This window comes from Aspergillus wentii (genome assembly GCF_001890725.1).
Source record: "Aspergillus wentii DTO 134E9 unplaced genomic scaffold ASPWEscaffold_3, whole genome shotgun sequence".
NCBI lineage: Eukaryota > Fungi > Ascomycota > Eurotiomycetes > Eurotiales > Aspergillaceae > Aspergillus > Aspergillus wentii.
In genome coordinates this window covers 3,578,430-3,598,363 of record NW_024467834.1, presented here as the reverse complement: position 1 = coordinate 3,598,363, position 19,934 = coordinate 3,578,430, and the positions used below count along the sequence as shown (strand labels likewise).

At 49.5% G+C, this 19,934-nt stretch overlaps 11 protein-coding genes across 11 annotated transcripts; 5 read left to right on the top strand and 6 right to left on the bottom strand.

Annotated features, from left to right (window-relative positions):
* Positions 1–120: 120 nt before the first annotated feature.
* ASPWEDRAFT_107485 (GTPase GPN2) lies at positions 121–1,285 on the top strand (the record flags this gene model as incomplete). Its single annotated transcript, XM_040827892.1, has 3 exons — positions 121–409; positions 471–571; positions 626–1,285. 3 exons carry the CDS (start codon positions 121–123, stop codon positions 1,283–1,285), a joined length of 1,050 nt encoding a protein of 349 aa, XP_040691365.1.
* Positions 1,286–1,397: 112 nt separating this feature from the next.
* Positions 1,398–2,068, bottom strand: ASPWEDRAFT_171155 (Rpp14/Pop5 family protein; the record flags this gene model as incomplete). Its single annotated transcript, XM_040830737.1, has 2 exons — positions 1,398–1,771; positions 1,828–2,068. The coding sequence occupies 2 exons, from the start codon at positions 2,066–2,068 to the stop codon at positions 1,398–1,400; spliced, it is 615 nt and encodes a 204-aa protein (XP_040691364.1).
* Positions 2,069–2,763: 695 nt separating this feature from the next.
* ASPWEDRAFT_108902 (putative ATP citrate lyase, subunit 1) lies at positions 2,764–4,894 on the bottom strand (the record flags this gene model as incomplete). The annotated part of the gene is made up of 4 exons (XM_040828032.1): positions 2,764–3,191; positions 3,245–4,340; positions 4,393–4,699; positions 4,773–4,894. 4 exons carry the CDS (start codon positions 4,892–4,894, stop codon positions 2,764–2,766), a joined length of 1,953 nt encoding a protein of 650 aa, XP_040691363.1.
* Positions 4,895–5,244: 350 nt separating this feature from the next.
* Positions 5,245–6,255, top strand: ASPWEDRAFT_465555 (uncharacterized protein). Its single transcript, XM_040836788.1, has one exon. The coding sequence runs from the start codon at positions 5,595–5,597 to the stop codon at positions 6,144–6,146; it is 552 nt and encodes a 183-aa protein (XP_040691362.1). The 5' UTR covers positions 5,245–5,594; the 3' UTR covers positions 6,147–6,255.
* aclA (putative ATP citrate lyase subunit (Acl)) lies at positions 6,153–7,668 on the top strand (the record flags this gene model as incomplete). The annotated part of the gene is made up of 2 exons (XM_040830736.1): positions 6,153–6,593; positions 6,652–7,668. 2 exons carry the CDS (start codon positions 6,153–6,155, stop codon positions 7,666–7,668), a joined length of 1,458 nt encoding a protein of 485 aa, XP_040691361.1.
* A 407-nt stretch (positions 7,669–8,075) lies between these two features.
* Positions 8,076–8,963, bottom strand: ASPWEDRAFT_27045 (uncharacterized protein; the record flags this gene model as incomplete). The annotated part of the gene is made up of 1 exon (XM_040832942.1): positions 8,076–8,963. One exon carries the CDS (start codon positions 8,961–8,963, stop codon positions 8,076–8,078), a length of 888 nt encoding a protein of 295 aa, XP_040691360.1.
* Positions 8,964–9,915: 952 nt separating this feature from the next.
* ASPWEDRAFT_67872 (uncharacterized protein) lies at positions 9,916–10,605 on the bottom strand (the record flags this gene model as incomplete). Its single annotated transcript, XM_040838935.1, has 3 exons — positions 9,916–10,179; positions 10,239–10,421; positions 10,470–10,605. 3 exons carry the CDS (start codon positions 10,603–10,605, stop codon positions 10,055–10,057), a joined length of 444 nt encoding a protein of 147 aa, XP_040691359.1. The 3' UTR covers positions 9,916–10,054.
* Positions 10,606–10,911: 306 nt separating this feature from the next.
* On the top strand, positions 10,912–14,456 carry ASPWEDRAFT_39416 (putative ubiquitin-protein ligase (Asi3)). The gene is made up of 2 exons (XM_040835085.1): positions 10,912–11,609; positions 11,662–14,456. Exons 1-2 carry the CDS (start codon positions 11,151–11,153, stop codon positions 14,122–14,124), a joined length of 2,922 nt encoding a protein of 973 aa, XP_040691358.1. The 5' UTR covers positions 10,912–11,150; the 3' UTR covers positions 14,125–14,456.
* A 399-nt stretch (positions 14,457–14,855) lies between these two features.
* On the top strand, positions 14,856–15,857 carry ASPWEDRAFT_27042 (uncharacterized protein; the record flags this gene model as incomplete). Its single annotated transcript, XM_040832941.1, has 1 exon — positions 14,856–15,857. The coding sequence occupies one exon, from the start codon at positions 14,856–14,858 to the stop codon at positions 15,855–15,857; it is 1,002 nt and encodes a 333-aa protein (XP_040691357.1).
* Positions 15,858–16,453: 596 nt separating this feature from the next.
* On the bottom strand, positions 16,454–17,206 carry ASPWEDRAFT_27041 (CFEM domain-containing protein; the record flags this gene model as incomplete). Its single annotated transcript, XM_040832940.1, has 3 exons — positions 16,454–16,878; positions 16,933–17,071; positions 17,126–17,206. The coding sequence occupies 3 exons, from the start codon at positions 17,204–17,206 to the stop codon at positions 16,454–16,456; spliced, it is 645 nt and encodes a 214-aa protein (XP_040691356.1).
* A 1,025-nt stretch (positions 17,207–18,231) lies between these two features.
* Positions 18,232–19,640, bottom strand: ASPWEDRAFT_39410 (putative DNA polymerase delta subunit 4). The gene is made up of 3 exons (XM_040835084.1): positions 18,861–19,640; positions 18,736–18,803; positions 18,232–18,683 (listed from the first exon to the last, which is right to left on the bottom strand). Exons 1-3 carry the CDS (start codon positions 19,228–19,230, stop codon positions 18,540–18,542), a joined length of 582 nt encoding a protein of 193 aa, XP_040691355.1. The 5' UTR covers positions 19,231–19,640; the 3' UTR covers positions 18,232–18,539.
* Between the last annotated feature and the right edge of the window lie 294 nt (positions 19,641–19,934).

The following is a 19,934-nucleotide window of genomic DNA, read 5'->3' as shown; positions in this document are numbered from 1 at the left end:
CCAGAAATATTTCCCTCCCCGCCATCGCCGACAAGATCGACCATCACTCCGATTGACATCACTTTCTTGCTCTTTTTAGCTATCCAAACGTCCTTTTCCAGGACGGAAAATCATCACATCATGCCCTTTGCACAATTAGTGATCGGTCCTCCCGGTGCGGGAAAATCGACGTATTGTAATGGCATGCATCAGTTCCTGGGAGCCATCGGCCGGAAATGCTCCGTGGTGAACCTGGACCCCGCCAACGACCAAACATCGTATCCGTGTGCGCTGGACGTCCGCGATCTTGTTACGCTTGAAGATATAATGGCTGAAGATAGTCTGGGTCCAAACGGGGGTGTGTTGTATGCGCTGGAGGAAGTGGAGGAGAACTTTGATTTCTTGGAGGAGGGGCTGAAGGAGCTTGGAGGTAGGATATACCTATCTAATGGGACTGATCCAATAAAACAATGCTGATACTTTTATGGTAGAGGACTATATTCTTTTCGATTGCCCGGGCCAGGTTGAGCTGTTCACCCACCATTCGTCCTTGCGGAATATATTCTTCAGGCTCCAGAAATTGGGGTATAGAGTCTGGCTTCCTCCCCGGTTATACATAATAGATCTGCTGCTAACATTCATACAGTTAATCGTAATCCATCTCGTCGATTCCTACAATCTCACTCTACCGTCGATGTACATATCTGCCCTTCTCCTTTCCCTCCGCGCCATGCTCCAAATGGATCTCCCCCATCTAAACGTCCTCACGAAGATCGATAATTTATCCAACTATTCCCCGCTTCCCTTCAATCTGGACTTCTACACAGAAGTCCAAGACTTGACGTATCTCCTCCCCCACCTGGAATCAGAATCGTCACGGCTCGCACACTCCAAGTTCGGCCCTCTCAACAACGCCATCATCGATTTGGTCGAGGAATTCGGGCTCGTAGGATTCGAAACTCTCGCTGTGGAAGATAAAAAGAGCATGATGAATCTGCTCCGCGCTATTGATCGGGCAGGTGGATATGCCTTTGGGCCTGCTGAGGGTGCCAACGATAGCGTCTGGCAGGTAGCCGTGCGAGAAGGAATGGGTAGTATGGATGTCCGGGATGTGCAGGAACGATGGCTCGACGCGAAAGACGAGTATGACGAGAAAGAACTGAGAGACCTAGAAGAGGAGGCCAGAGCCCGAGAAGAAGCCAGTCTTCGACAGCCTAACACGACAGGTCTCAATGACGATGATGAACTTGGCAGTTTCAATGGTCCACTTCCAGATAGCGGGATAAAAGTAGTACGAAAATCATGACCAAAGCAATGGATTTAAATGTATTATAGGGGTATCTTAATCACGAATCTATCAACGCACATACACATACAAATCATCAATCAATCAATCAACCAATCAATCAATCAGCCAGTCAATCATCATCACTATCCATCTCCAAATCTTCATCCATAACCCCTTCTGAGGCAATAGTCGGACCCTTATCATCATCTCCATCCTGAAAACCCCCCACCAACCCCTCAAGAACACCCACCTCCTGCGCACCCTTAGCCCTCACAATCTCCTTCCTAGCTCTCCGAATCGCCTCTTCCTCCGCCTTGCGAATCGTCCCAGAGACCCTAATAACACGAAACACACAAGGGCGCTGCCCCGGCCGTTTCCCACCATCGTTTTTACCATTCATATCCGGCACACTCGACATATACGTTAATGCAGTCCAAACGAGTCTGAACGATGCGCGCGGACACCGTATTATAGCCGTTGATGTAGCAGGCGATAAATATTTCACTTTTTCAATCATCAACACCAACCAACCACGACAATCTCAAAGGGGGGAAACATACCACTAACACCCCCCGCACCAGCACCGCCTAGTCTCCCTAATCCCCAATCCCCAAATATCTCCCCTACTTGCTCTCGAACCATCTTGGCGAGTAAACTCGGCGTCAAGGCATCTGATGTGGGTGCGTGAATGCGAAGTTGGGATGATCCCGCGGCGGGGTTTTTGGTCGTAGAAGAGGGCCAGGAGGAGCAGTCTGGGTAGAGGATGTCGAGGAGGAGATAGCGGTGTTTTAAGCGGACCATTTTTTGTTTCTTTGCTCTAGGTTGTTTCTATGGACTCGGCTTCGGTAGGGTGGTTTGAGGTGATGCGATTGGTTTCGGTAGGCCGTTTGTTTGGAGTAGTGACAGCTAAAACAGACTAGCGTAGGATTCACCGGCTATTGAGAGGATGTGTATATCTTGAATGGCCGAGTAGACTCTTGTACTAGGTGGTGAGGTTGATAGAATTCGGAATGCAGAGCTCATGACGGAGATTTTGATGGTCAAGCTTTGACCAATCAGAAGTGGGGAACACGAACCACTCCGCCTACAAGTACGAGGTAGATTTGGGTCCATCATACTTTTCTCTGGGGTACAAAAGCCATGAAAGAGATATACAGATTAATACAAGCAGTAGAAATTTGAGACATCTATTCATCTAATTCAATTGATTAAAGCACTGCATTTTCTCAGTCCTTGCGTATAATTCATCAGCCCTATCAGCCTAGTCATGCCACATGATGCGCACTACAGATTGTAAGTTGGAAGAGAACAGTATAAAGAAGAGAAATTAGGGAAAAAAAAAAAAACCAATGCAAAGACAGGCCATCGTAACTCCAACGTCATGAAACATATGACGGATTTTGTGATTCAAATCGCAGGGCTTGCAGATGTATCCAGCATATCTAACCGGGTTGCTGCCGCGAAAACTCAAGAAAAAACGAAGAAGGAAATGGAAATTAAATGTTAACCTCGACACGGCCCTCAGCACCACCCTGCTGAAGGGCGGGGAGGAGGTAGGTGATGTCATCCCAGGGGTGACGGTAGAGACCGGTACGCAGTCTCTTCTGGTCAAGGTAGTGAGCAATGAGACCAATGCTACGTCCCAGGACGAAGAGACCGTTGAGGACACCGTTCTTCATGTAGTCCTCGACCTCCTCGGCGGAGAAGGCACCGCAGTTGCGCATGAGGTCAACGAAGCAGACAGCAACGCAACCGTCGACGTTGAGGATCAGGTTGTCCTTCTTGGAGGTGGTCACGGTCTCAACAGCAATAGCGTAGTCGAGCAGCTTGGTGCTGGGGAAGTTCTTCTTGACGAACTCCTTGACGAGCTCGACACGGAGATCGGGGTTGTTGCGAGACTTGACTCTGTGGCCAATACCGGGGACTGTTCCAGGTTAGCAAAGTGCAATGGGAGATATCAGAAGGAGGGAGACATACTCAGCTTGTTCTCCTTTCTCATGGTGTCGACAAAGTCACGGGGGCTGAGACCCTTGTCGAAGGCCTTGGTGAACTCCTCAGCGGCACCGTCCAGGGCACCACCGAAGCGGGATCCGATGGTCAGGAGACCAGAGACGAGAGCACTGATCAAGTCCTTACCAGCACGGGTGGTGATGATGGTGTTCATGGCACCGGACACGGCAGGACCGTGGTCAGCGGTAAGCATGAGAACCATCTCCAAGAACTTGCTGGCGTAGCGGGGAAGGCGGCGGCGGAACCACAAGAGAGACATGACACCACCGATACCAATGTCCTCCTTGAAGACATCAGAGATGGGCATACCGGCGTAGAGCAGCTCCTGGCCACGGTCGTCGGAGATGGTAGAGATGAAGGCAGCGGGCTTACGGACGAGACCCAGCTCCTGGGCCCACGAGTAGTCGATGGGGATCTTGGGAACAGCCGGCTCGGGAGAGGGCTTGATGGTGCCCTTCTTCAGCTCAGCGTCGTAGACCTCCTTGAGGGTCTGGGGAAGGTCCTCGAAGGTGTCGGGGACGTGGATACCGGCCTCACGCATGGCCTTGTTCTTGTAGACGGCAGTCTCCAGCTGGGAGTTGGCCGAAGCACCGGCGTGACCGAACTGAACCTCAGTCTTGAACATGCTGGCACAAGTACCAATGGCCCAGGCGACAATGGGCTTGGTGATGGTGCCGTTCTTGACAGCCTCAATGACACGGTACTCCTCAACACCACCGACCTCACCGAGCAGCAAGAGGATCTTGCACTCGGGCTCAGCCTGGTAACGGAGCAAGTGGTCAATGAAGGTGGTACCGGGGTAACGGTCACCGCCAATGGCAACACCCTCGTAGACACCGTCGGTGTTCTGGGAAACAATGTTGTTCAACTCGTTGGACATACCACCGGACTTGGAGACATATCCGACGGAACCCTTGCGGTAAAGCTTGGAGGCAACAATGTTGTCCATCATACCACCAGTGTTACCAATCTTGAAAGCACCGGGCTTGATACCACCGACGGTGGCAGGTCCAATGATGGTGATACCCTTCTCCTTGGCGGCAACCAAGATCTCACGAGCTCGCTATTTCACCGTTAGCCAAAGCAATGATCAAACAAGGGAGGCTTATTCATACTCGCTCGGGGACACCCTCAGCAATGATGGCAATCGACTTAATCTGGGGGCAGTTCATCAACTCCATGGTGGAGCTGTAGACGGAACGGGAAGAGGCGAAGTTGACAACGGTGTCAACGTCGGGGTGCTTGGCCATGGCCTTGTTGACGTCCTGGTAGACGGGGAGGAGGGTCTCGCTAGTACCCCAGTACATCTTGCTGACGAACTGACCGCCGAAGGTGTAGATGATACCAGCAACGGAGGGAGTGCTACGCTTGCAGATGAAGTCGAAGTCCAGCATACCCTGGACAGCTCTGGGCTGCATACCACTGGAATGATGTGTTAACCCTACAAGCTCTCGACCTTGAAGCCATTGGGCCTCGTCGACCAGACAGCACTTACTATACGAAACATCTTGTCTTGTTGTGGAAAAGGGAGTGGTTGAGGGGAGAGAGGACACGGCTGGGAGGCTCGAAACGAGTGATGTTGTCGTTGGCCGACTTCAAAGGAGCAGCGGCAGACATGATGGCGGATTACTCTAGAGAATCAGACGTCAGTACCAGTTCTAAATGGCGGGGTGCGTGTAAATCAACAGGCACACGAGGGGTTGAGCATACCTGTCAACAGAGTAGGGAATAAAATTATTAGGTAGTAGGGATATAGGAGAATATATGAAGCCGCTCAGATTAAGTGCGGACAAGAAGATGGAGTAAAATGGAAGAAGATGAGGGGAAGAATGGAACGAGACTCGAACCAAGAAGAGGAGGGTATGGATAAAGAAGAGAGGAAAGTGGAAGAGAGAAAAAAAAAAGGACGGAAGAGGGGGGAACGATATCGGGAAAAGAGGAATTGGGAAGTAGAAGATGTTTGATGAGAGAATTAGTATTAGTATTTTGGCAGCTGGTGAGGAGGGGGGGGAAGGCCAGAAAAGAATGGAAGCTCCAGTTGTGCTCCAGTATACAGTGTAGAAACAGTCATAACGCTAACAAAAACTCATGCTCAACAAACCTCCCAGGGCCGATGGTGGGGGGGGAAGGGAAGGATTGGCGGATCCACCGGCGGAGCTAACTGCCTCGGGGCTAGTCTAGGAGGAGCAGGAGCAGGAGCACTCCGTTGGCAGTGGGAGTCTGCATGATTGCCCGATCTGTATAGAGCATAAGCGGTGTAAGGATAATGACGGTGATATCAGCCGGAATGGGGTAGGGTCATCTCGAGGGCTGCACGATGATTTGTGTAACCACCAGTGTGCCGGGCATTTTTGCATTACAACAGCTCAGCCCAAACAGTGTCTCCCTTTTGCTCCCAACTTCCCAACAAGCCAATTACTCCTTGGGATGTGCGAGTTTGACACTTGCCAGTCGTCCAGAGTTTAGTCCGGCCCGCATCCCCCACCGAATCTCAACAATCCTTAACAACTCCTGCTCCACCGTTGGATCCGAGCTCGGCCTGGCAAAAAAAGAAAGACACAGAATTATTCCCAGATCTACTGTGTATTTTCTGTCCCCTCCTCCGGCTTCACATCCAACAATTCCACCCCCTCCACCCCCCCCATCACTCAATTTCCCCTCCATTCCCTTTTTTTCGCTTTCTTCCTTCTCTTTTCTCGAATTCAATTCCATATCTCTTCTTCTTCCATCTCCTCCCCTACCTTCTTATTTACTCTCTAAAAGTACTTACCTTATTTCTTTGTCCTACTTTTATACTCCATACTTAATATCTTCTCTTCCTCTCTCTCCATCCTACCTATACATATTCTCCCTTCTTCCAATCCTATAATTCACAATGTCCGCGAAGTCGATCCTCGAAGCTGATGGCAAGGCCATCCTCAACTACCACCTCACTCGTGCTCCCGTCATCAAGCCTACCCCTCTCCCTGCTTCCACCACCCACAACCCTCCTTCCAGGCTCGCCTCTCTCTACTTCCCCGAAGATGCTGCTGTCAAGGACGTCCTCGACCAGGCTGAGGTCATCTACCCCTGGTTGTTGACTCCCGGTTCAAAGTTCGTCGCCAAGCCAGACCAATTGATCAAGAGACGAGGAAAGAGTGGTCTGTTGGCTCTCAACAAGACCTGGGCTGAGGCTCGGGAGTGGATTGAGGCTCGTGCCGCAAAGGAGGTTCAGGTTGAGACTGTCACTGGTGTTCTCCGTCAGTTCCTCGTCGAGCCTTTCGTCCCCCACCCCCAGGAGACCGAATACTACATCAACATCAACTCCGTGCGTGAGGTAAGCTGAAATGCCCCTCATCAATGAGCTGCGGGGTCAAGAACTGACAATCGATTAGGGAGACTGGATCCTCTTCACCCACGAGGGTGGTGTCGACGTTGGTGATGTCGATGCTAAGGCTGAGAAGCTGCTCATCCCCGTCAACCTCAAGAACTACCCCTCCAACGAGGAGATCGCCGCTGGTCTGTTGAGCAAGGTCCCCAAGGGTGTCCACAACGTCCTCGTCGACTTCATCTCCCGTCTCTACGCCGTCTACGTGGACTGCCAGTTCACCTATCTCGAGATTAACCCTCTGGTTGTCATCCCCAACGCCGATGCCACGTCGGCCGATGTTCACTTCCTCGACTTGGCCGCCAAGATCGACCAGACTGCTGAGTTCGAGTGTGGTACCAAGTGGGCTATTGCCCGCAGCCCCGCCAACCTTGGTCTCGCTACCGTCCCCCAGGCTGACGGCAAGGTCAACATTGACGCTGGCCCCCCCATGGAGTTCCCCGCTCCCTTCGGTCGTGAGATGAGCAAGGAGGAGAAGTTTATCTCCGACATGGACGCTAAGACTGGTGCTTCGCTCAAGCTCACCGTCCTCAACAGCAACGGTCGTGTGTGGACTCTGGTTGCCGGTGGTGGTGCCTCGGTCGTCTACGCCGATGCCATCGCCTCTGCTGGCTTCGTCAGTGAGCTCGCCAACTACGGTGAATACTCCGGTGCCCCCACCGAGACCCAGACCTTCAACTACGCCCGTACCGTCTTGGACCTGATGCTGCGTGCCCCCACTCACCCCGAGGGCAAGGTTCTCTTCATCGGTGGTGGTATTGCCAACTTCACCAACGTCGCCTCGACCTTCAAGGGTGTCATCCGTGCCCTCCGTGAGGTTGCCCCCGTCCTGAACGAGCACAAGGTCCAGATCTGGGTCCGTCGTGCCGGTCCCAACTACCAGGAGGGTCTCAAGAACATCAAGGCCGTCGGTGAGGAGCTGGGTCTCAACATGCACGTGTACGGTCCTGAGATGCACGTCTCTGGTATCGTTCCCCTTGCCCTCTGCGGCAAGCAGACCGACATCAAGGAGTTCGGTGCTTAAAAAAAATCTTCATTTCATCATTCTAACTAATTTAATTCCTTTATTTGGGATTTATTACTTTTTTTTTCTTTGTTTCTAAACGCATGGCATGATATGAACTTTGTTTTTTCCTCTTTCAAAGATGAGATGATGGGTATCTGATGCATCTAGATGGTACAAAGATGACCCGGTGCATTTGATTGCCGACGAAAGGAGAGGATGGGGGATGGCGTTTTGATATCCCATTTCGACCCACCATCCGTTTGTACGGGAGTAAATTGTTGCTTTTTTTTTTAGACTTTTGGTCGGCTTTGAGCTCAGTGATAGCGGTTCAATTCAATAAACATTTGAACAAGTCCATGATTTTCTCGTGGTAGCTAGGTAGACTATTAGTACAGCCTTCCCTCGACCCCGGACGAGCCCAGGATTTACACCTTCTTGTGAACCTTCCACACCGTATCTGCGATGTATTCCAGATTTTCTTCGCTAAATACGATGTCCTCCTCGCCTTGGTTGGCGGTCCGAAGAAAGAAATCCTTGAAAGGGATGGTCAAAGGAGCGTTAGTTACGCGCACCGGGTGGTTGTTTGTCAGCTGCGAGATGACAACCTTCTGTACAACCTCTGGGACCAATTTGTCCGTGTCTGTCCTGGTTGGGCGATTCATCAGCCCCCATCTTTTGACGACAATCTCTCTTTTTGTCTGGTGGACGGAGACCGTTAGGACGGTTTTGACATCGCCCCCAGACTCCGTCAGCCACCAACGAGCATCGCCAGCCAGCTTGCTCTTGGATTCTGAGTATCCAGATTCAATTGCTACAGTTGGCCATTTTCCATCCCGGTTTGGCGGAAGATCCAATGGGAAATACGAGTGATCAGCTTTCTTGCTCCTGGAGCCGGACGTTATCTCGGTTTGTCCCCCTGGGCCGAGTCTCAAGTCAAGATCGTTCATCGCGTTGAACTTGCGGTTAATCAATTTGTCAAAGAGGCCATGGGCGTACTCATGCGCTTGAGTGGTCATTTTGACCAAGAGTAGCTTGAATGAGGCGATGTAGGTCTCCGGTGTGTGGCTGAATAGCCTATCAGGAGAATTGAAGAAGTCGTTCCGGAAAGCTTCTTCGCTGATATTCGAGAATATGATGAACTGGCTGGTAGATTCCGAGTCTGGCTTTTGCTCTTTCTCAAGCAGATTGTGATATTCTTTCTTGAAGATGTTGGAGAAGTGTTCCTTGCCTTGGTATTCATATTCGCTTGTGGTGAGTGGGACACCGAATAGCAGCTGGCTGCTGGTCTTCTTTCTGGTGCCATTTTCTATCATTTTGAGCTGTTGAATATTCTGGTGGATTTTTCGATGCTACTATGATTAGGTATTGGTATGGTATGATGGTAGTTGATATTAAATATATCCAGTAGGTAGATGATTTCACAATGACATAGAGTATAGTACACTCTTCCATACACAAATAAATCAAACTACAATAAGTTAAGCAAAGCAAAGCAAAGCAAGATAAAATACACATCCAACACATGACGTTATACAGACTTTCAAAGCGTCAAAATAAGCTTAACACAACGACCTCCACAATAAAAACGATCCAAAACCCACATGGTCCACACAAGCTCTGTCCCTGCAGGAACCCATAATAACCTTTGAGATAAACTACACAGACTAAGGATAGAGCCGGGTGCCACTGTCGCGTGGGCAAAAAGCGCGAAACAAGGGGCGAAACGGGGGAGCCGGAGGAAAGGAAGAGACAAGAGAGATGTCGAACTTCCGCAGGTCCGAGTGGGTGCTGCTCTTATCTAGGTTATCTAAGGTGTTACACTACTTAAATCTGCTGTTTGGATCGGAGGTAGGGTTGTAGATTAGTTTATTTGGGGTTGGAATCTAGATTAAGTGTTTTGTTCCTGTTGATCTGGGTTGTTGGATGTAGGTGGATGTTCAGATAGGTCGGGTTAGATGCGATGAGGTGATAGTGGGATATATTCCGTAGATTACCCCTCCACTGCTGCCAATTAGTAGTTAATCAACGTAGATAAAGCATTCTGGTAGTATATATAAACCACAAGGACCATCAGAGATAATAATAAAAAAATAATAAATCCATATGCTGAGCACAAAACTCCATATCATCAAGATGGATGTCAGTGAGCGGAAGAAATTCCGTCGGATGAACGGAAACAGGAGCGGAATGGGTTTAGCGGCCACGTGATTTCTTCTACCTATACTTCTACTATGGAAGGACGACTTCATTCTTCGAGTAACTGATGTTCATTCCTTGAATTCATGCAATCGTTACGGAGTACATATCCGCTCTCCATACATCATATGTTTTGTACTGCAGTTCAAGTGGACCATGCAGTGTGTTCTGCAGGCTACCTGTCATTCCCCTCAGCGATAACCGTATCTCAGTGAAACTTGTCCTCCGGTTCGAGATTTTCAAATCCAAGAAGAGCCCGAACCATACGAACAATCTCGATATCTGGCTGTAGAATCTTAAGACGATCGGGGTGTCCTGGGGGGATGTGCGCCACTATGAATAGTTTGTTAGCATGAATTACACCCATTAGTCCAGGCCTGGATAGGCATTACCTGCGTGTCTCTTCTCGAGGAAGCTCTCTGCAGCAGCATGCAAAGTCTCCAGGGCTCTTTCGTCCAAGTCAATCTTCATATCCTTGGCCATGTCGCTGGCGTAGCGAAGGAAGGAAAGTCTTTCAATTTCGTATTGAGTAAAGCCTTCGTCGTTTTTGGTCATTTTGATTGGGATATCCTGTTCTGAATGACTGTTAGATATATCTGAAGTCTCAAGAGTCAGTTGCTTACCAACTGGTTTGTATTTCTTGACGGGTTTTCTGTGGATATGTCTGAGTGTGGTTGATCTGCGTGCTGGATTCGGGGTCACGAAGCAGTGAGCTTTGACGCCAGTAGAGCGAGAGGTAGGCTTGCGAATACGAGCCATGATGCTTTTCAAGTTTGGTTTTGAAGTATCCTGAAGCTCAAGGTGGTAGGAAGTGGAGGAATGTAGATTGCTTGAGAGAGGAGGATAGATGATTGTAGAGAAAAGAAAGCATTCTGAGTAGAACTGATAAAATCCAAACTCAGCCTTGCAAATTCACTCAAAAACAAAAACTTGTGAATACTTCATCGTTCATCGTTGGATATCGCCTTTGAAGCTATACAAAGTGCTGACTCAGCGGGCTTGGCATCGCAACAGCCGACGGGTCGGCCGTTGCAACATTGCAACTTGCAGCAGCGCCTTATCGATCGTTGCTACTTACTTTTGTTTGGCATCCTTGATCGTCGTCCAGCTATATACTCGGGACCATGCTCCCAGGAGCTTTGCCCTCATTTACCTTTGTTACTTGATCCCTGTCGTTGCTCCCTCACCTTCCGCATCTCCTTTTTGCGGGGAACGCATGCGCCGCGGATCTCCAGCGGGGGTTGGACTTCGCATGTGCTTACGGTTTACGCTTATCGGGACATCTCGACTTTTGAACACTCACCATGTCCGTCGCCCAAGGCACGGATTTCATATCTAGTGCTCCGACAGCAGCCGCCGCATCACCTATAACGCAAAGCGTCCATAATACGTCAGCTGTCGCCGCCCATTCCCTCCTATCCTCATCACCACGCGATCTGCTCACCCTCCCCTTTCGAGTTCTCTACGGCGCGGATCGCTTCGCATTTTCTACCCTTCCTAGACAAGCGGCTAGGATGGTAGGTTTTAATAATATGGCTTCACGCTTATGGGGTAGTGCTTCCGGGGGAGGGCTTGAAGGTGATGCGATGGCTGCAGCAACGCACGCAGCGGCCGAGGTTGCCGGAGAGGGCGCTGCAGATGCTGCGGGGGCTGCAGCTCAGGGTTCAGGACATCATATCGCGGATATCTTCCAGGCTATAAGGAGATTCAGTGGTTTCTTTTCATATTTGACCAGTCGGTGGTCGTTGGCTTGTTTTACCGTGGTAAGCGGTCCGCGGAGGTCATTCGGACAAATCAACTAATATACGTTCTCAGGCTCTTATATTGAACAGGATAACCATCTACGCGTCCACTAGAAGGCCCCTGAACTTGAGCTGGAATCGCCGGCTGGCTTTACGAATCGTCCCTATTCTTCTCTTTCTATCCCAGATTCTCGTCCTGCTTCGGGCCGTTCGGTGCCAGACATCGCCTGACTACTCGTCGATTCGCTATGGTAGTCCTGACAAGCGGTTGATTTTCGATCATGCCGGTGGTGGTGGATTTCTATACTCTTTGGGTTCTAAACTTTTGCCGTGGGAGACGGATGAACAGTCCTGTAGTGCGGTCAGCATGGCACTGCCTGGCAATGCCTCCGGCATCCCGTACGGCTCATTTACTCTTCTATGGCCCGTATTTCTACGTCTCTGTTTAAGCCACTTTGTGGAGACTTTGTCATGCTCGCTGCAAGGTAGAGCAGTCGTCACTGAAGCAGGAATGTCCATCTTCGAACATTCTCTTGCGTTTGCTGAGGCCGAATCCATGATCAGCCAGTCAATCGGACTCGGCATCTTCGGTCTCCCTAAGCAAAGCTCTAGAGGAGATGACGCAATGCTCTCCGCTGAAGGAAGCCAATCGCCTATCGAATTGCTCACCAGAAGTCAAGTTCTTGAGCGAATGAATGTGACGCCAGAGCTACTTTTGATTGCCTTGATCTCTTGCTGCAACAGTTTGACATCAAACGCTTTGGATGTTATTGGGAAACAAAGTCGCTACCGCCTTATGAACACCGCTATTTGGGGGTTCTGCTTCATGGCAGCAATTGTTTGGGGAATGACCAGTGGGTCGCCATTTGGAAACGAGGTTGGCGTGCTTAAGTTTCCTACAGTGTGCATTGTAGGCTTTGTGCCTCACCTTTTGATTTTGGTTGGTATCCTGGCATGCGTGGCGATCTATGGACTTGCTCTGGTTATCACCGCTTTCTCATTGCCAACGGAAGACCCTCAGTCGATTTCTTTGCGAGATAGATTTATGCTGGCTCATGAGAACATGCAGGGAGCAAACCAGATAAGCAATATCCGATTCAACAGGCATGAAGACTTCTACACGACTCTTCTTAGGATCGGTTACACTGCCTTGACCGCTGCTAGTGAAGCGGTTTTTCTCAACGAAGGGAAGGGTGTCGTGGCGCGGAATATGACGTGGCTGGAAGAGGATAGACTGACTGAAATTGAAGCATCTCGAAGAACACGCTCCCATCGAAGGGCGGGTGGTAGTATGCGAGCAACACCGATGGAAGGCGGGGAATATGGAAACTTTGATATACCAGAGGCACCTGTGGAGTGGGAGACTGGATATGGCAAGGAGAAGAAGATTGAGAAACCCAAGCCTGGATCTCGATCGGTGCGGTCTCAAACCGATCCCGGTGGCGTGGGTGCATTCCGAGGCGCAGCCCGATGTTATCATGGGTTCACCTTTTTCCGCGGCATCTTTTATCTTTTGTTGAGATGGGCTGCTCATGGATTGAACAAAGTGTTGGACCGATTTGGAATAAGTGCCCGGCCGCAGTGGCTGAAGAAAATCGCGGGAGCCCGTCGAAAGGCCCAGGCAAGGAATGAGGGTCAAGCGGAGCCTTTGGACTTTTGGATTCTCACGGATGATGGGGAGTTGGAGCTACCAGAGGACAATGAATTTGACGTAGAAAGAGAGATGAGAAAACGGGAGCGTTCCAACACAACCGAGTGGGAGCAGTCAGACGAACGCCGGCTGGATGAAAAGCTTTACGACTGGTGGAAGGCCGGTGGCTCTTGGGGAAACCAAGACTACACCCCAGACTACAAGCCTTCTGATCTTGAAGATTTCGACGACACGACGAGCGTGGTGTCAATGTCAACAAACAACGACTCTGAGTGGGAGTATGAATCCGACGGCCGTCGTACGCCTACACCAGCCAATCCGTTCCCAGCCGGATTTTCCCGCGAGGGTACACCGGTGAATGAATCACTCATGGATATTAGCTCTTTCGCGCGGCTCCTTGACCCTCGAGATCGCGAAACGAGACAGGAAGCGCGTATCCTAGCTGCCCACCTTGCGGCTGAGCGTGACGGCCGGATTCTCACGCGTCGTCAGTACCAGCAGCAAGTCGAGCGAGACCAAGCTCGGGTATTGCTATCCTCGCAGCTGTCACGACGCGCAGCGACCCACATGGACAATGAGAAGAGAAAGCCCACTGTGGACGAGGAATTTGAAATGCTCGAAAACCTCATACTCTCGCGGCGATCCGAAACGTCAGTGGGGTCTGGTGAGGATGGCAAGACCTGGGAATCTGGGGCTTCAGGACTGGGTCCAGACGGTCCACCGTGTGTCATTTGCCAGACGAACCCGCGATCCATCATCACCTGGCCCTGTCGGTGTCTTTGCGTATGTGAAGAATGCCGAGTCAGTCTTGCGATGAACAACTTTGGAAGCTGTGTGACTTGCCGACAAGAGGTTGGAGGGTTTGTCCGGTTATGGGTGCCGTGATTTCCTCGAGACTGTCTTTCTAAACTGTATTCTTCCTGTCTGGCGTTGGTTGTAGATATTGGTGCACTGCATTGCGTCTTTATTGATATTGGATGAGGCGCACAATGGCTGGAGCGACCTGGTTTGTTATTACAGAGATTGTCTATACATTGGTCTTATCAGACTTAATTGAGGTCTTGCATATCAATACCGTCTATACTGGTTTTCGTTGGATACTTTTATCGGATATCTCCATGGCTAGATCCAGGCTGACTGTCTAGATCCTACGAATTATCAGTTTGATCGTCCTGATTGTGGATATCCCCGTCGAAGCAAAAATGAAGCTATCCAAGCTCTTCATCGATACTGAAATATCAAACAAATTCCCTATGACATAGCCCAGTCTCTCGCTTAAGAGGGGCTTTCAAAGGAGGACTCCGTCCGGTGGGCGAGAAGGGTCTTTTGGGATGCCTTCATTCACTGCTGGAGGCTCTGGCTGTTTCTCCCCCCTCCCCCTCTCTCTCTGCTTTCCCTCCTCTTCCTTTTCTCTCCCTCTTTCTCTTTCTCTCTCCAGTCGATCGCGTCTTTACCTTCTCACCTTCATCGACTCATCCTTCTTCTCTCTTTGTTGCTCTGATATCTAATATCATCAGATAGGGCTAGATAACTCTTATTATCTTCCCTTTGTTCTTTAAATCTTCAAAAAAAAAACAAACACCAAGCAAAAAAGTGAAGACACTCACACAAAAACAATGGGATCGATCGACCAAGCCCCTGCCCATAAGTGGCTCCCTCTTACTCCCCCTCTTGCTGCCCCGGTTGCTACTCCTGCTGAGGAGGAGGACAGTAGCCCTCTCCCATCTTCTTTCTCCTCTGAACATGGCGAGTCTTCTGGCTATGAGACTGAACCTGAACCAGAGCCTGAGGTTGAATCCGATGACAATGAGGAAGATGAGAACGAAGGTGGCATGAGTGTTCACTATCGTCGTCCCTTATACATCCAGTCTGACAATGATGTTGGAAAGGGAAGTGATGCTGATGACCAAGACGATGAGGACAGCGTCAACGTCAACTCCAACACCAACCCTAACGTTCATGTGAACTACTATGCCGAGAACAACGACGAAGCGATCCACTCCGACGATGATGAGCCTCACTATTACCACATCGAGGACATCGCGCAGCCGCATGTTCACTACCGTGCGGTCCCGGTCCAGCCTCGCCGTGCATACGACCCTGACGTCCAGCGTGCCCGCCGTATCTACAGGGCTATGTACGGCGGCCGTCACTCCAATGAGACCACAGGCGAATACATCATTGGCTTGTTTCTGTTCATCTTCTTTGGCCCAAAACTGGCGATGATGTTACTTCACGCTCGTCACACCTTTTTTCAGAAAGCGGCCGCTCTTGCTGCTCAGAAGGCGGCCTACGATGCTTTGACTGAAGAGTTCGAGATCAGCTATGTGAGACCTGTCTCGGATGAGGCTGTTGTTCCCAACATCGTCGCCACTTACCATGTTCCCGGCGAATATGTCGAAGACAGCGAGGATGAGATAGAGGCTGCGATCGAGGCTTATAACAACGGGCCGTCGGAAATTGACGATCCTAACGAAACTGCACTGAGTGCCCTTTTCCCTGATTATGAGAATCATGATTACGACGCGGACGAGTCTGCCTATATCACCGGTGAGGACGAGGGAAACTTTGGCGATGACGAAGCTACCGATAGTGGCTACGAAGAGTACTATCCCTGAACATACTTCTTTTCTTCCAACGCACATACCGAATCTGTTGTCGATCTCGATCTTTGACATTTATCAAACGATACATGGTGGATAATGAATGACATGATGCTAATATTATATGGTTGGCTTCGAAGGAACTTCTATTGCAAACTCAATTCATTCATATGACGATATCTATCTGGTTAGTTGGGAAGACAATGCCTGTATGTATTTTCATTCGTGGACATACTATACACAGCAGGATTCGGTTAGGCGATCATCTTACGGGTTAAGGTGAACGAAATCATGTACTTACGAGAATACGATCCATGTGATCATGATGTATTTCTTTTACTTGGTGTCTGTTGTACAATACTCTGGCAGTTTCAAATTCAGTACACCAAGTTTACATCAACCGTTAACAGACTTACTTTGTATATTGTACTACAGTATCTGTCCACTATTACAAGACCATAGCTCAAGTTCCACATTATCATGCAACTAACATACAAGAATACAAGACTTCACTTCACACCCAAAAGGCAACATATTAAGTTTCATATCACTATACATGTTCCATCTCTCATTTTCCACCTGCGTTAGAGAAGCCAATACCATAATGGTATTTACAGCATAGCCGCGGCGGCGGCGGCAGCAGCAGCAGCAGCAATACCGGCCAGGCTTCCCTTGACGTTAGAAGCAGCACCCGTAAAGATAGGGGGGCTGGTGGATGCTGACTCTGAGCTGGATGCAGACGCAGACCCAGATACAGACCCAGAGTGATTCGCCGAGGATGAGCCCGTAGGCGTGGCAGATCCAGACGAAGAGGGCGGAGATGTGACAGGAGATGAAGAACCAATGTGGCTTGAAGTCTGAGTTCCAGTGGGAGTGGGAGTGACAGTTACGGAGGTGTGAGTCGCTGAGCCGGCGCCGCTGGAGGATTCAGTAGTGGTGGCAGAGCTCTCAGCGGAGGTGGTCGCGGCACCAATTGGGGGAACTGAGATAGGGTGGCCGGCTGCGGAGCACTCGGAGACAACGATGTTCGAGACGGCTGTTTGGTGTTAAATAATCGTTTGATGTTTAAGGAGTAAGGATAGCAACTTACACGACTGATCCTCAACATCGCATGCCTTTTGCACGCAGGGAGTGATTGTGTCGACGAGAGAGGGCTTCTGGCAGTGACAGGCAAAGTCGGTCAATTGGGAGCATCCATCTCCAGTGAGTCCGCTGATGAAGCAGTTCAGCTATGATCGAGTCAGCCTGATTGTTTTTGCTATGGTAACGAGAAGAGGCCGTACGGAGCAGTTAGGGACATCTGGGATCTGGGCGCTGGCAAGGCCAGCAGCAGTAAGAACGAAGAGAGCCCGAGAGAGCTGCATTGTGGCTGATTCTGATCGTGTTAACGATAGCAATACTCAAGATGGTGATGCTTAGTGTCTGAAACAACAGTAGAAATAGTTCTCGATCTGAATGAATTTCAGCCAACGGAGCAAAGGGCCACCCTCTTTTATAAGGTACTGCCCTGCACGATGAAAAGACGGTTTCACAAACACGAAAATTAAAATTGCATCGCATCACATGTCTCCCTGAGTCCAATAGCGAATGGCTCGTTCGGCAGGCCGCGGTTGATGGCAGGTTTTTAATTACACTGCCTAGCAGCCAAGCTGTATAGACAGGGAGCAAAGCATCAGTCCGGCCAGGTGATTGATCGGCAGCATCTAGCCTAGCTGCGTGGACGCCATTGGAACCTAGGCGCTGGACGATACAGAGAACCGACTCGAGTCTCCAGATGATGAGGACCAAGGCAGTGGCAATTTCGATGACATGGAGGATGCATGCATACCGCTTCTATTGGTGGTTAGTTAGGCTTCAAGTAGCATCCATCTGCAGTATACAGTGTAGCATGATACCAACATAAATCAGACTGAACCACCCATGTAAAACAAAGAAATCAAGAAATCAAGGGAAAAAGAGCCGACCTGGGGATGAGTGACATTCTTGTCGATCCGGGGCAAAAAAGCAAATATCCCGGGGTAGCATCGACTATCGCCAATCGAGAGAATACTCCGTCACTTCAGTATAGAGTCGTCAATTGGCCGTAACACCTTGCTCTCTTCTGTACGGATCGCCTTGTTAATAGGTACAGTTGCCATCTTGTCTTGGTGGCTGGATTCGAAGACATTCCAAGTGAGACATAGCGGGGTAATCCGAAAAGCTTCATATTGCTGAGCATCGCATCACATGATAAAATCAAGAACAGTCAGTGGCAATAAAGAGCCGAAACCAATTGGTCTGAATGGAAATCATGCAATCGTCATCACATCAACCCTTGCATGATGCAGGTCACTGGTTGCGTTGGCTGTAACACTGGAGGGTCTTTGGCATAAGATGGTTATTTGGATGCGGAGAGAAGATGTAACCTCTATTAAGATTCATATAAAACTTCATAAATAATGCGTAAATTCATCCAGTCCTCTCCGTTCATTTGACAGGTATCACTAATGTAGGATTCCTCTGTCTCAGTTCTTGAGAGAACATTCATCGAACTCGATCCAACTCGAGGATGACTTCCACTTTATAAACCCAGAAGCAATGTCAGATAATCCCAATTCTGACATGAAGACAAGACGATAGGAATAAAAACAGCTTTGCATAGCACTTCCAACGCCTTGCTCAACATATCCAAACGCCATTCATTATTGCCTCAGATCTTCACGACATCAATTCATCAATATATGCCCGTTGCTTCACTTGTTCCTTCTGCTTCAACAATACTGCAAGCACTTCAATAGGCGGGTTGAGGTTCATCATGTTTGCTCGTCTCCAACGCTTTAAACGAGCGATTCCGATACACGGCTGGCGATGGTCAGCAATATTCCACAGAAGAGAACAGAATAGATAGACATACCCCATATTGACTGGATAGATCGAAATGTCGTAGAATCTTCTCATGCAAGGAGATATCCTCCTGGTGAACTGCATAGCCCTCATTAGAATCCATTCCAACCACACGTATTCCGTATCTAAACCAACCTCTCGGTGCCTTTCGCCTTTGTTCCTCACTCCTCCAATACCGCTGCAGCTCATTCTCCGTAATCCCAACTGCCTTCTTATCCTCTTCAGACCATGGCTCTTGGATCTCCGCCTTGGCCTGCTGCCGTACTGCAAGTTCCGCAACGTGTAGCTTCGTCGGTTCCGCTGGGCTCACCGGCGCCTGCTGGGGTTGTGTAACTTCCGAAGGGGGCTGTTCAGGAACGACGACGTTGGCGACAGGTTCGAGGTCTTTTGCTTTTTGGGACGGGGTTGTTGTGGATGACTTGGTGACTCTCGACTTGGAGCCGAATGAGAGGGTGGATTGTTGGTTGGAGCGGGGGGCGGCGGTGTTGCCGCGGCGAGGAGGCATCTTGATCGTATTATATTATTGTATATATTGGGTTTTATGTGATCTTTCCAGACCAGTTCAGTGTAGCGGATAATGTTGATGAGGATGCCTGGATGATGAAGTGGTTGAAGAAGGTTGGATCTTGCAAGAGTGTGGAGTAGACGATGTCATAGTTTGTTTGTTGCGCCGGGCAACCATCCGCTTTCGTTATACGCAAACAGCTTTTTGCTTGGGTTCGAGGTTATCCGGAGTATTTCTACTTAAAGACTGAAGATTTTATATGCTGGATAACAGTTTGTTACAGTATACAACTATGTCTGGGGTGGATGCGCGGGGTAGATCTGGGGAATATATATCCTGACGATCACTCATCTATCTTAAGATCTTTCAGACTAACAGCTAGGTGTTTTAGATCTATTGGTATACTACTGGCTAATCGAATCATCGACACATTGTATGAAAACAGTATTCATTATATATTTTGCCTTTTGATGTCTACCTGCCATCACCATGAAGTCATACCAGAGCATCAAGTCAACTAGACTTGCATATTAATCTGGGCTTCCTATCATCGGCATAAACCATCAAAATGCCTGTGAATCCAGATCCAACTAGAAACGATATCCTCGATGGCCTTCCCTCTCAGACAAATAAGCACCCATACAAGGGAAGGGCAAATTTCCTCCGCATCATTAGCACAGAACAGAGTCTCCTCAACAGCGACG

What these genes read in the sequence shown, in the direction of transcription:
- ASPWEDRAFT_465555 (XM_040836788.1), top strand. Translation starts at nt 5,595, where the DNA reads ATGATTTGTGTAACCACCAGTGTGCCGGGCATTTTTGCATTACAACAG.
- ASPWEDRAFT_39416 (XM_040835085.1), top strand. Translation starts at nt 11,151, where the DNA reads ATGTCCGTCGCCCAAGGCACGGATTTCATATCTAGTGCTCCGACAGCA. An exon ending in CGTTGGCTTGTTTTACCGTG is followed by an intron (nt 11,610 to 11,661) that starts GTAAGCGGTCCG and finishes ATACGTTCTCAG; the next exon opens with GCTCTTATATTGAACAGGAT.
- ASPWEDRAFT_39410 (XM_040835084.1), bottom strand. Translation starts at nt 19,230, where the DNA reads ATGCCTCCTCGCCGCGGCAACACCGCCGCCCCCCGCTCCAACCAACAA. An exon ending in AAGGCGAAAGGCACCGAGAG is followed by an intron (nt 18,804 to 18,860) that starts GTTGGTTTAGAT and finishes AGGGCTATGCAG; the next exon opens with TTCACCAGGAGGATATCTCC. An exon ending in ATCTATCCAGTCAATATGGG is followed by an intron (nt 18,684 to 18,735) that starts GTATGTCTATCT and finishes GACCATCGCCAG; the next exon opens with CCGTGTATCGGAATCGCTCG.